The sequence below is a fragment of the Coturnix japonica genome, chromosome 2 (assembly GCF_001577835.2).
Source record: "Coturnix japonica isolate 7356 chromosome 2, Coturnix japonica 2.1, whole genome shotgun sequence".
NCBI lineage: Eukaryota > Metazoa > Chordata > Aves > Galliformes > Phasianidae > Coturnix > Coturnix japonica.
The window spans coordinates 107,396,335-107,409,817 of NC_029517.1; the positions used below are offsets into that span (position 1 = coordinate 107,396,335).

Genomic DNA, 13,483 nt, shown 5'->3' on the forward strand with positions numbered 1-13,483 from the left:
ACTGAGGACTCCACATCTGGACACAGTACTGCAGGTAAGGCATCACATAGTAGAGGGGCAGGAATACTTTCCTTGACCTGCTGGCCATGCTTCTTTAGATTAGATGATCTTTAAGGTCTCTTCCAACACAAGTCTTGTTTCTGGACATCTTTGTAACTATATCAGATGAGATGAATAGGATGTGACTACAATAAAAAATCCAGATCTGATGTGCAGACTCTATCAAGTTCTAATTTTTTGTCTCCTTCCCCTTTCTTCATACTCATTTGGATGAACAGACTACTAGTAATGCTTGTTCTGTAAAAATAATGATAGATGTTCATAGAATAATACAATTATGGCATATCCTAAGTTGGAAGGGACCCACAAGGGTCATCAGGTCCAGCTCCTGGCTCCACACTGGACCACCCAAAATCTGAGAACATGTCCAAAGTCTGAGAGCATTGTCTAAGTGCTCCTTGAACTCTAGCAGGCTTAGTGCCATGACCACTGCCCTGCAGAGCCTGTTCTAGTACCAGATCACCCTCCTTGTGACGTACCTTTTCCTATACCCATCTGATCCTCTCCATATGCAGCTCAGTTCTGTTCCCTGAAGTCCTCTTGCTATCACCAGAGAGACGAGACCCTTTGTGAGGCAGCTGTGGGCCCTCTGTCTCATCTTACCAGCTGAACAAACCCAGTGACCTCACAAATGCATCCTGACACCTTGCATTCTAGGCCCTTCACCATCTCTGTAGCCCTCATTTGGATGCTGTCTCACAGTTATATAGCCTTCTTATACTGTGGAACACAAAACTGCACACAGTGTTCAAGGTAAGGCTGCATCACTGCAGAGTAGTGGGACAATCCAAGCCCTTGACTGGCTGGCAGTGCTAAGGCATCTTGGGTCATAAATCTTGAAAAAATCTTACATGTAGTTTATGTATCCAATGCACAATGAGATTTTAACTGAGACAGCATTGCTAGGAAAATGATTTATTTCTGATACTTGGGTGCAGAAGTCCATGTCTCAGCTCTAAAAAAAAATATCAAAGAGCAAACATTATAGATCATCAAAATATTACATATTGTAGTACATAAGTAGAAGAGTACCCATGGAAGCTTGTAAAACTGGTTGCATTCAAAGTTTTTAAGGAAATTCTAACTAAAAGTGAGGAAGAGAGGGTACAGTAAGAAGCAGTGTGTTCCTTGCACATCATTGTTTCTCTTGGGCCTAAGAAATTTGGAAGCGTTTAGAAGCCAGTCTGAAGCCAGCTGGATTCTGATGAATTTTAACCTCAGCCTCTCAATAGCTGAAAACGAAAATACAGAAAACCTTTGCAAGCTGGTAGAGCAGTCCTGTGAAGACTGGAAGCTGGTCAATCCCACTGTTAGCTCAGGGCACCAAATTATACTTAATAAGTGAAACATTGTCTCTAGTGGTTTGGATAAAAAATAATAACCAAGCTATAGGAGCTCTGATATCTCGTTTTGCTGGAAAATGTAGTTGTTATAAGCTTTTCCATTCTACTTTGTGAAGCAAAGCCTCATGCAGCTGGTCTGAATCCACAATTCAAAATTCCTGCCCTGATACCTCTTTATACAGTCTGGGTTTTTGGGAGCCGAACACCCAGCATTTTGTCTTTGCTGAAGCCAATCAACCGCTCAGCATCCTCTCAGCCGCACACGGATGGAGGTGGCAGGGGAGCGGGGCCCCCTCTCGACCTTTTCTGGGCCGCAACTTTGGCAGGAGCAAGGCCAGCTTCTGGCGGGCGGCACAACTCGAGGCCGTCCAGGTGAGGACGGGCGGTGCGTGGAGCGGGGGGCGGCCGCGGGGCTCGGAGCCCGGAGTCCGGATCGCGGCCCGCCCCGCGGGGTGCAGGGAGGGGTGGCCGCCTCACGTCACCGCCGCCCGCGATAAATGCCCGGCGAGGCGGGAGTCGGGAAGAAGAAGCGTGGAGCTCCCAGGGGCGGTAGCGAGCTCGGCGACAGACCCCCTCGCCGGCACGACTTGTTCGCAACCCAGCAACTACTGCTGGGGCGAGGCCGTCTCCGGGTCCCCTCACCAGCCCCCCGAGCCCGGCGCGGGCCTGGCGAGTCGGTGGGCGGCGGAGCGAAGCTGGCTGCGGAGAGAGGAGGCAGCCGCCGCCGGAGGGTAAGGGCAGCATCCAGCCCGGGGGCGGAGGCACCATCCGGGAGGGGGGCCGCTCCCCGCGGGCCGCAGGGCAGGGCCGGGACGCTGCTCCGTGGCGGCCGCTCAGCGCTGGGCGAGCTCCGCGCTGCTCCTCCGCCTCTTTTTGTTGTGCTCCCAGCGGCGGGTCCGGCTCGGGCAGTGGCGGGATTCACGCTTTTTTATCCCCGGAGGGAGGGAGGCACCGTGTCTTTGCTTCTCGCATCCTCAGTCACGTAACAGGCGGTGTGGCATGTTGCGTTCTTGATGCAGTAGCACTTTTTCAAGTGTTGTCCGTACTTTCTTTTTTTGTTGTTGTTCGATGAGTGGGATGACCCCCAGCTCCCATTTTCTTGCTAGAGATGAGTACTTTAGTTCTATTAGGTATATTGAAGTGATAAAATAAAAGCTTTAATCACAGTCATTATTTCGAAATGCATCAAGAGGGGATATTTTATATCAACTCCACTGTGTGTGTAGTGAGCGCTCCTCGTCTGCGGGAAAGCAAATGTAGGACACAATCAACCTTTTTTTTTTTTTTTTTTTTGTGGGAGGTTTTGTTTATAAATTCCAGTACTGGGAGCCTTATCTACAGCTAATCTTCATTGATGTCTGGCTTCTGTTAAGTAGCTGCAGAGAGCATGCTTGCATGCCTTCTTGTATGGAGACACTGAAATGTGCATGCCAGCGTGCTATCCAAAAGCACTTGAGCAACTGAAGTTCATAATGTTGAAGATAAGCAATCTTTCCAAACAGCTGCTTGTATTTATTAGTGTAAATAACACACAGCATTCTGGCTTCTCCCTCTAAATCAACAGTGGCCGACTCTGTACACACTACAGTTTGACTTTTTTTGCTTAATGAATTCATGCAGACCAGTGCTTCAACCTCCAAATTACTTTACTCTCTCTTATGCGTTTGCAGCCAACAGACCTGGAAAAAAGACTTTGTCTTGGAGCTAACCCCTGAGCATTCTGAGATCGTTCATCATGAAGTATGTAGTGCAGGAATGGCTCAGAATAACTACCTTGCTATTCATAGCTCAAGCAGTTTCTGCAATGGTTCTTCCCAATGCCACGCTCTTAGAGGAACTTTTGGAAAAATACATGGATGAAGATGGTGAGTGGTGGATCGCCAAGCAGAGAGGGAAAAGGGCTATCACAGACAGTGATATGCAAAGTATCTTGGATCTTCATAATAAATTACGGGGTCAGGTGTATCCACCAGCTTCCAATATGGAATATATGGTAAGGAAAAACTGATGGCCACATGAAGAAAGAAATGTTCTTTAGAGTGGTTATTGTCACTTTATAATACAGCATAGTTTCAGTCATAGTTTGCCTGATTTCTTCTAAAGAGTGCTTGTTTTTGTCTATTTTTTTAAATTATTATTTTTTACTTTGTACAGGAATGAACTTTGAGATAAAAATGCTTGTATATGGATCTTGTTGTATTTTATTGATTTTAATAGGTTTAATCTCTCATACCTCTCCTGAATATAAGAGGCAGCTCCTTCAGATAAGATTCCAAAATTGCATTACTCAATATAGCTGATTATGGCCTATGAAGTTACCATCTGAGAACAGCGCTGAACTATGAAGCTTCAAAATAACATGGATTCTCTCCCATGCTTCTAGGTTGGCTGCAATTTCTGAGCAAAAAGAGGTTCCTGTAAAGTCTTCTGTTTTGAATTGACATGTGCTGGAGTTCTGTATGTTTCCATGTTCAACAGATTAATAATGTAATACATAATTACTGTATTTTAATCTGTCTTCTGTAAAGTTGACAGACACAGATATACAAATATACACAATATACAGTACACATATAAACAAAATATACAAGTCTGTATATTTTTGTTTGTAGATGTAAATCTCCCATGGTTTTGAACTTCAATTTCATTCTGTTGTTCAACACTATCTATTTCTCTCCTTGTCAGTTAGCTCAAAGTAGGTTATTAGAGCTTTTGACAAGAATGGACACATAGTCTATAGTCTATATGTATGTTCTATAGTCTTTTTCTTGCAGAAATGACCAAATCTTATTCCTGTATCTACAGTGTATACTATTTATCTGACCCTTCATCAGAGGAAGTGTTACTATAGGCTGAGTTGTTAAAACCAAACATTACACCAAGTGTACCACTTTTCATTGTGAGTTTATGACAGAGGATCATGTTAGCACATCTCAGGACTTAAATATCTTTCCCAACTTGGATTGATGTCTATCTTAGCTTAGAAATGTGATTGAACTGAGAATGTATGTGTCATAGAGAAAACATGTTTGCTTAAGTCATCAATAAAGGTAGTTTAACTTGAAGATACTATATGAATTTTATTATATTAGGCTAAGAGCATTCAAAGAATTAGTTACTACATTCTGTCTCCAAACAAACAGAGGATAGTATCTTAAACCTCTTTAATCCTTTCAGTTACAATTGTCTACATATATCCTTAAACTTTATTGTGGCCTTTTTTTTTCTAGCTTTTCAATGTGTGTTATGTTTTTTTTCTGGGAGAAAGCTTTCCAGACTTCTTTCTGTAAAATGACACTAGACGAGACTATTAAATTAGAGAAGGTAGAAGGTCGGTAACTGGTTGAACAAAGGATAGGAGATGTGTTCAGAGGCAGGAAGCTATGAGAAGGGCCTGGAAGTAGGCTGAGAGTCTGGCTGGGGAGATATTGAGGAGTTGGTAGCACAGAGGGAAAGAGTATTTAGGAGAAGAGCTGGGTCTCAGGGTGGAGAAAAAGTGGGAAATCAGAGTTTAGAGGAGGATGTTTAGGGACTGCTAAGAGGCTACTTGGAAAGTCTGGGCCTGGGATTGTTTGGGAGGGAGGTTGTAGCTGGAGGAAGCAACCAGAAACAAAAGCGGTGAGCCAAGAGGATGGTATAGGAAAGAACGGATCTACTGCTTGAGAAGAAAAAGGTAGTGACTGAATTTGTGAATGCTGTAAGACACATTTCGTGGTACAGTTTGTGACTGAGTGATTGTCTTCTTTTCTACATAAGATGTCATACAGGTTGTTCTGTTGCTTAATAGCTCAAAAAATTGAGTACAGAACTGCAAATGAAATGTGTAACCCCAGATTGAGCTGTGAAGTAGCAGTAAACATGGTAGTTCAACAAGGAAGCTTGTTTTGTCATTTAAGTGGACAAGAAAAAAAAACCAACAAAATCTTGGAAAAAGTCATTATTACAGAGCATATATACAAGAGGTAAACTGCAGAGGCAAAGTCCATTCTGTCATAACTTCTGATGGATGTTGTAGCTGTGCAATTACTAGTGCTGTTCTGTTGTCCTCAATTGAATGTAGGCAGATAGATGTTGTTACAACTTAATAGACACTTTACTATTCTAGACACAAACTAAGGTATGTACCAATGCGGCCTTTCCGGACAAAGAGATAAGCACTCTTAGATCTGGTTTCACAAGGTTTTGTGATCTCTGGGTAAGTTCTGTGAATCACAGAAAGTTGAAAGAGCCAAGTACAGATGTAATTATAACTGTATTTGGCTACTTTCAGGCCCTGGAATGTGTCCAGAGAAGGGCAACAAAACTGGGTTCTGGAGCACAAGACTTATAAGGAGTGGCTGAGGGAGCTGGGATTGTTCAGTCTGGAGAAGAGGAGGCTCGGGGGAGACCTGATTGCACTCTACAATTTCCTGAAGGGAGGCTGTGAAGTGGAGGGGTGTGGGCAGGCAACAACAAGACCCAAGGAAATGGCCACAAGTACACTACCAGAGGAGCTTTAGATTAGATATAAGAAAAACTTTTTCTCTCAGAGTGGTCAAGCACTGGATTGGCTGCCCAGGGAGGTGGTGGAGTCACCATCCCTGGCAGTGTTAAAAGAGGCATCTGGATGAGGAGCTATGAGATATGATTTTAGTGGCTTGTGGTAGCAGTGGTAATGGGAGGATGGTTGGACTAAATGATCTTGTAGGTCCTTTCCAACCTTGTGATTCTCTAATTCTACTTTTTTTATTATTATTATTATTATTATTATTATTATATATATTTTATTTTTATTTAAATAAAGGATGGATGTTGTTGAGGATCTTAGAAAAATAATTTAAAAAATTTCTTTGCAATATGATTAAGATATGTGAGGCCTTACAAAGGCAAGTTCAAAGGTCTTTCTAATTGTTTTCCAGATATTTAGGGAGCTAGAGAAGTACAGCTGAAATATTTTTGTCTACTTTTGGAGTGCTTTATTAGTGTAGAACTTCTGGCAAAAACCTTCCTGGTATGGGCACAGCCATGTCAGTATGAGCAGCCCTTTGTACTAGTACAGTCCTTCTTTGAAAACAGAGCTGGCTCTACTGGTGAAAATGAAGTTTCGACAGTGTACAGAGTCTGAGAGGAGGTGATGTAGGTTCAAGAGTGTCAGTCGTATGCCTGTTTCTCTATAAGTCTGTTATAGAGCTTAAAATCTTCAAGTGTGCTTGGAGTTGGAAAAAAAGAGTGTGGAGGCTGTCTTCTCTCATTATACAATTCTTTTTTTTCAACTAACATGCAGCTCTAACTGAAAATGCCTCTGTACTGCTTCTTCCACTATTACATATCTGAGTTGATGATGGGATTGGTTTAACTAATCAGAAACATCTCTCTGTATTCAGCAGGTAGCTGATACAGCATGAAGACCGAAAAGAATAAACCATGACATGCAGCACATTGCAGTTTTGATTTAGCCCTGGTGACAAACACATGTAGTGGTACAAAGTAGTATGTGTATGGTGCTATTCTAGTACAGACTTCTGTAGCGCTTCGGCATGCCCTTGACTTCACTTGTATTTGGGGATGGACTTCAGCATGTAAGATCTAGATTTCATTAAGAAAGAAGAAGGGCTGAATTACTGGTTTTCTGTACAGCTGTAAACTTTACCCTTTTGCTTTGTAAAAGAAAAAGGGCATGAGATAATCACAGTTCAGTGACCTAAAGTTACTAACTGCAGCAAAGTTTAGTGGCTATGCGTAATAAACGGAACATTCTCATGACTGTCTGGCTGGACTAACCAGAAGAAAAGTTCATCTTCCCAAGTAACTGGCTCTGCTGGTGAGTAGTAGGGGGATTCCTAGGGTAAGAGGATAAGAGTAGAGCATGGAAACAGAAACTACTGCAATGAAAACTCCCAGCTTTGAGCAAACAGCAGCTTAGGGACTTTTTAAGTTGTCATTTTTGTTTTATTTTTCTCCGAGTAGTTCCAGAAGGAACTCTTTCCTATGAAGCTAAATGCTGGACTCCATAGGTATCTTTGTGATGAAAAAGTTGCAGAGATCTCTACATAATTGTATGCTACACGAGCTGTTAACTATGGTTATGTTTTTCCTTTAAGCTGGGTCTTTATTTCTTTAGCTCATCTATTTCATTATAGCTTTTCTATTGTTAAAATTAGCAATTTCCTTTTTTTTTCTTCTTTTTTTTCCCTTCTTTTTTTTCTTTTTCCTGCTTAATTCTGGTGTAGGTGCACCTTCTGTCTCTTTCTCTGTATAGAAAGTTTCTGGCATGCGGAACGGCCTGAGCTCCTCTGTATGGAGCAGCAGGCCGACACATTCAGTTACCTCCCCTGCAGTGGCCACAGATGATCTTATGACTGCATGTTAGATCATTCTTTCCTAGAGCTCTTCCTTCAGCACTGAGACCTTTTGAATTGTCAACATTGAAGCTTGATAGTAGGAAAAAGTCTTTTTTGAGGTAATGATGAACAGCTTGATATGAAGACATATAGTGAGTCCATACTGTATGGATGTTCATACTTTTGTGTACAGTAAGCAAGTGCTTCCTAATGCAGAAAGGAGTAAAGACCTCTTTTCTTCATGATGTGTGGAAGGAATAGCAGCACTGCTAAGGGAATAGTGAGAGATGACGTTTTCCTGCTAATGTTCCAAGGCACCCGAGCTGAAATTAGATGATGCTTTCAGTATTTCCTATCCTGAGCCATTGACCCAGTATGGCCTTCTCATCAGTCACTTGGGGTAACTGTGGAAAAGATGTCTGTAGTACTACATGGATCTGAAGCAAACTTCTGATGGCAGTCGGGTGTCTGACCAGAGTAGTGTCCTAATGAGGCTTTTCTGCTCTGAGACTGGTCTGTGCTTTGCTGTCTGTTACTGCCCAACATCCCTTGGCACAGACTTGCTGTTTAAGACAAAAATGGAAAATGCCATGATTTCTCATACACTTGCCAGTGTATGCAGTAGCCTTGGAATATATAAGGCAACACATTTTTTTCTTTCCTTATTCGGTAAATTGACTTTAGACAGACTTCTGCACTCTCCTGTCACCAGTATTTTACAAGAGACTGTTAGCCAGTCAGGAAATCAGTATACTGGTTTGTCCTTTGAAACTGGATCGTCATGAAGAGTCTTATTCTACCTTCAATTAGTTGAACAGGCTTTTTTTGTGTTGTTAATAAATTATTACTAAATTGAAAAATGTTATTTAAACTAGAAAAAACATATTTTGGTTATCATAATCCTATGTCTTCGCTATCATCTAATCCTATTTAAGTATCTTTTTTGTATTGAGTGTGTCTCACAATAAATTGAAATTATCTAAAAATACTATTTTTATTAGTGTCAGCTTTGTAGCTTAATACAGTTGAACATATCCAAGAAAGCTGAGATCAGCACTTTAGAAATAGTCATTTTAAGATGGAAAAGGGATGCTGTTAGTTCCTTTAGACTCTGGACAACTACACCCTGCAACTGGGACCTACCATGAGTAGAGTTTTCAGTTTTTTATTTGATAGACAGTGAAGTGTTTCAACCTGATGTTTTTTGACACCTTGCCACACACTGCAGTTTGCAATTAAAGTAGTTAGGAATGTGAGTGTTTTCTACACAAGGAAGTCTTTTCTTATTTAGTTATTTTTAGTCTTCTCTTGTTCACATTCTGCCATTACTTGTTAGGGTTCATCACAAAGCCCCTGCTTTGCTTCTCATATTTTTATTGTTATTTATTTATTTATTCCCTGCAAGCCTTGTGAAGGAAGTAAAACTTGTAGGAGTACTTTTTTCAAAAGTTCAGATTAGCATATTAGTTTGGTATGGCTTCATAATTCCTGGGGTCAATCATGTATGTGCATCTGACAGTGATACTGCATCCATATTTTGCACAGGGGAAAACCAGAAATATACTTAGTTTGTTGCGTTTCCTCAATAGGTCTTATCTTTCTGAACACTATGATAGAGTTGTGTTGCAAGTGCTGATGCAGTATCTTTCGTTTCAAAACTGCCTTCTGGATGAGTATCTGCTTCCACCAGTCCCCATTCTGGGGGTCTTGAGAACTTGCAAATTGATTTCACTAACTTCGTGAAGACTTCAGAAGGAGAAAAAGAGGACTATAAGTAATTTGGATTTTTCTTCATTTTCCTCAAGCCAATTCCTACCATTTTTAAATACAGATGATTAGACTTTGGATCAGATGAACCCACAGAGCTCTTGCATGGATAGTAGAATGTTCTTCATGTCATCACAATGGCTGATTTCAATCCCTATTCTAATAGAGATTGAAGTAATTTCAGCATTTTTATAGTACTTCATATAATGATGTGTGTATGCCTGGATCTAGCAGGTTTCTGCACACATCTGTCAGTTTTCAGCTGGGATTTTCAGCCTATCACCTACAGAACTGAAAGCTGCTCAGGAGTCAATCTCAGTGCTTCATTGTGGGGAGAACTGAAACAGCACTAGGAAACTTAGAGACCTTGCAGTATATGCACCGAATGACAGTCTTCTGTTGAAATTCCTAGACTCTACTGATAAAACTCTTACATGTCTCTATTTAGATTGTCTTGTCCATTTTGCAGAAAGTCTGGGTAGCTTAGTTAAATACCATTCCTGTTCCCTTCGAGCGGAAAACCTTGGTTTGTGAAATCCCTTCGATGGACAGAGAGCAGTATAGTTGCCAAAAAGAGAGCAGCCTTTTTCAGAGTGAACCTGTCTGCTTTCTCTCTGGTTTTCCACTTTCCTGCTCCACTTCAAAAGCTGGTGGAATTGCTTCAGCTATTTTGCCTCTTCTCATTGCTTACTGACACTGCATCAAAGAGCTCAGTGACGACTTACCCTCATATTCTCTCTGGCTGTTTTAGCAAAGGATTGTGCAATGTGAAGTGGCCAAGAAAGCGAGTGGATAAGTCCATGTTATGACTTTTATTGATAGAATGCCAACAACAACTAAGCAACTCCAAGTAAAGAAACTGAAAGTGGAAAGAAGCAGAATGGCTTACTGTGAGCTTTCCCATAATGAAAATAATTAGCAACATAGAACAGATATTGTTCATCCTTTATTTTGCTGTCAGAGAACTCCTTCACTATCCTCCCAAACAGAAAAAAGAAAAACAAAAAACGTATTGATCAGCAGTAATGGAATCAGAGCTTAAACGTAGAATAGACTAAACACAGTAAGAATCAGTGATATTTGTGGAAGGAACTCCATGTAGTCTTTCATCTTTATGACACCCTCTAATATTTTTTTTAATTTGAAAGCATTGAAAAGCTAGATATGTCTTCAGCCTGTTTTCTATAAAAATACCCTTCAACCTTAGATTTGGCGTGAAGTAGAGTGATTATAATAGTCAAAAAAGCATAATTCATTAAGAAGACTATCTTGTGTCTGGACAAATTTTACTTTATTATGAAGGAAGATTGTATTAAACCAGAATTTTGTCAGTGTTTCAAGGAAGTTTCAAGAAAGAATCATACCTCCTACATATTGCAGTGTATACATTCTCAGTGCCTTGTTGGCTGCCTGACTGGTCAAGTACTCTTTAAGACATATTTTCCAATTCCCTTCATTAAAATTTTATTTAAACATTTCTGTCAGTAGGGCCATGTCACATATGATCACTGGGATCTCTTACAGTAAGTTCAATTCACTTCTGCTGTACAAATATCAAATTGCGGTGGTCACCTTTTAAAAGTGAACATTCATTGTGACACGTATGTGAGATACTGTGGCTAATTCCTGTTCAAAGTCCAGGAAATTCTGTAGCATCTGTTAAACTGCTGCATGAAAGCAATCAGTTACAGCTGGTTTATGGTAGTAATGAGTACTACTAGGATTTGAGGTAAGGAGTTGTGCTGTGGTCAGTTTATAATTAGCTATGCATATTTATGAATACTATTTGTAATGAATGTGCAATTCATACTTCAGCAATACACAAAATGCAGAAATCAAGATCAGTTTGCGCATCTGTGATCACTGTTGTTTCTCTTCCATTCATGTCAGAATATAGAAGCAAATAGATGATTTTTTAGTCATCTTCTAATAAAAAGTCTTTATGCACTACTTTTAAAAAGTAGCAAAATAAATGTACTGTTTCAGAACACCTTGGAAACCTGACTATTCCAGCAAGGGTGTTTTTAACACTCTTAGAGTACACACAGAATTAAATGTGATTAGTCATGTCTACTCATTCCTATTCCTGGTTTTTACTTTTTGAACACATAAGCTCAAACACATGAAACTGTAATAGAGAGATACTTCTAAATATTGGTGCAATTTATTCAGTGTTTGGGAACAATATTTTTGGCCTCATCTTGCTTTCCTGTTTCCAGGCAAAAGCCACAGTTTTCCTGCTTTTCACTCTCTTCCAAAAGAGTAGCTGAAACCTCAAGGTCTATTCAGGGATCTCTGCCCAGCTTAATGCTCTATAAACTCTAGTCTACCACGTGGTAGCATGTAAGGTTTCTTACCTTTAGACAAGCTCTCTTCCTCCAGCAGAAAATGGATGCCTAATTTTCCTGCTACTAGAAAGTGTAATGATTTTACCTGTGCTTTCTCTGTGTATAAGGAGTATATTAGTACTTGTTAGAATGGTTATTTTTGTATTTTCAGAGACAGTTGTCTGGTGCTTCAGTACTCTTGGGGTTTTGTGTTCACTCTGCTATACGCTATGCAAATGACCTCAGGCTAGCACAGAATTTGATATTTTTGGACTCAAATGATTGAAGGTAACTGTCTCAGTTGCATGCTAGTAAGTGAGTTTTCAGAGGTGCTAATTATCATTAGTTTTTATGGACCTCCCTCACAAGGCTAGGTATGGGTGAAAATGCCTTACCTCGCCATAAGTGAAAGTGAAGGCAAGGAAAACTGCCACTATCTCTCAAGAAGAGATTGTATCAATTCAATCTTTTTTACTTTTTTGACCTAGTAGTTAACTATTGTAGTGTACTGGTAGAAGTAGTAGGTGTTTCATTTTTGACTCTTGAAAGGTTTTAACATTCTCCACCCAACACATGTTAAAGGTGATAGAAGCTGGATGGTAAACAGGCAGAGGGTCAAAAATGTTGATGCTGTCAGAGCAAGTCCCTTTTCAGTTAAGCATTAGGTTATTACTTAGATGAGCAAGGAATGCACTTAGAAATTGGAGAATACAGTAACATAGATTGGGACTGTTTTAGGATTGTTTAAAAATTATCAGAACTTGGCAAGTGGAGGAAATTTCCGGCAATTAATGTGATGAAATAAAGTAAATTTAACTGTAAGATGTAGTGTAAGTAGGTATCAAGTAGGTGGAACACAGGGAGTAAATAATAAGTAGGAGTAACACTACCCAGTCCATAAGTTACACTGAGTTAGAAAATAATGACTCAACAGTATGTGAAAGGAAGTGACTTTTTTGTGTGAAACTGGTGAGACCTTGTTTGAAATGCATTGTCCTGCTTTGGCCGTACTTTAGGAACTGTCTAGCCATTTCATAGTGAATGAAATAGATTAATGGGATTGATTATAAACACAGAACGTGTGATTTATGAGGAGGACTGGATGAGAGAAACAGCTGAGTTTCTTTAATCTGGGAAATAAATAAAGGTTATTACAGGAATGAGTCATTTCTTGGTTGTTGTTGTTTTTTCTGTTATAAAACAACAACAAATAAAACCACTACAACAACAATAAAAACAAACAAACCAAAAAACCCAACAACCATCAGCAACCATTGTAGGGCAGGAGGTTTCGGTTGCCAACCAAGAAAATACTCTTCACTCCTACAGTCATAAAAAGACAATAAATATTATTCAGAACTTAACCATTATTAGTTTTAATTGTTAAAAAGTGGACAACACTTTGATTAGTCTCAGTAAAAGAGACTAAAATGTAGTCGAGACCCATTTCTTGAAGTTGTTTTCAGCTGTATCTGCCATGCTATGCTGATACCATGTAGCTGATTTCTGGTTCTGAAATGTATTTCTGGCTTATTTGCTCATGGTATTTCTTAATCAATGTATCATCTTCATTCTTAGTATCATTAGTCTTAAAGAATACAGTAAATAAATACCCATACTGTACTGTGGTATTTACTTTACTACTTGGTCCCTATATTTAGAAAAT

At 40.0% G+C, this 13,483-nt stretch overlaps 1 protein-coding gene across 3 annotated transcripts in view; it reads left to right on the forward strand.

Annotated features, from left to right (window-relative positions):
* Positions 1-711: 711 nt before the first annotated feature.
* CRISPLD1 (cysteine rich secretory protein LCCL domain containing 1) overlaps positions 712-13,483 on the forward strand; it is a 44,783-nt gene continuing 32,011 nt past the window's right edge. The window contains exons 1-2 of one of the 3 annotated variants that reach the window (XM_032442767.1): positions 712-813; positions 3,074-3,396. In XM_032442767.1, coding sequence (XP_032298658.1) covers positions 3,139-3,396 — 258 coding nt within the window. In that variant the 5' untranslated portion in view covers positions 712-813; positions 3,074-3,138. Of the gene's footprint in view, positions 814-1,862; positions 2,135-3,073; positions 3,397-13,483 lie in introns of those variants that run through there. The other 2 variants (XM_032442766.1, XM_015855807.2) reach the window with 2 other exon arrangements.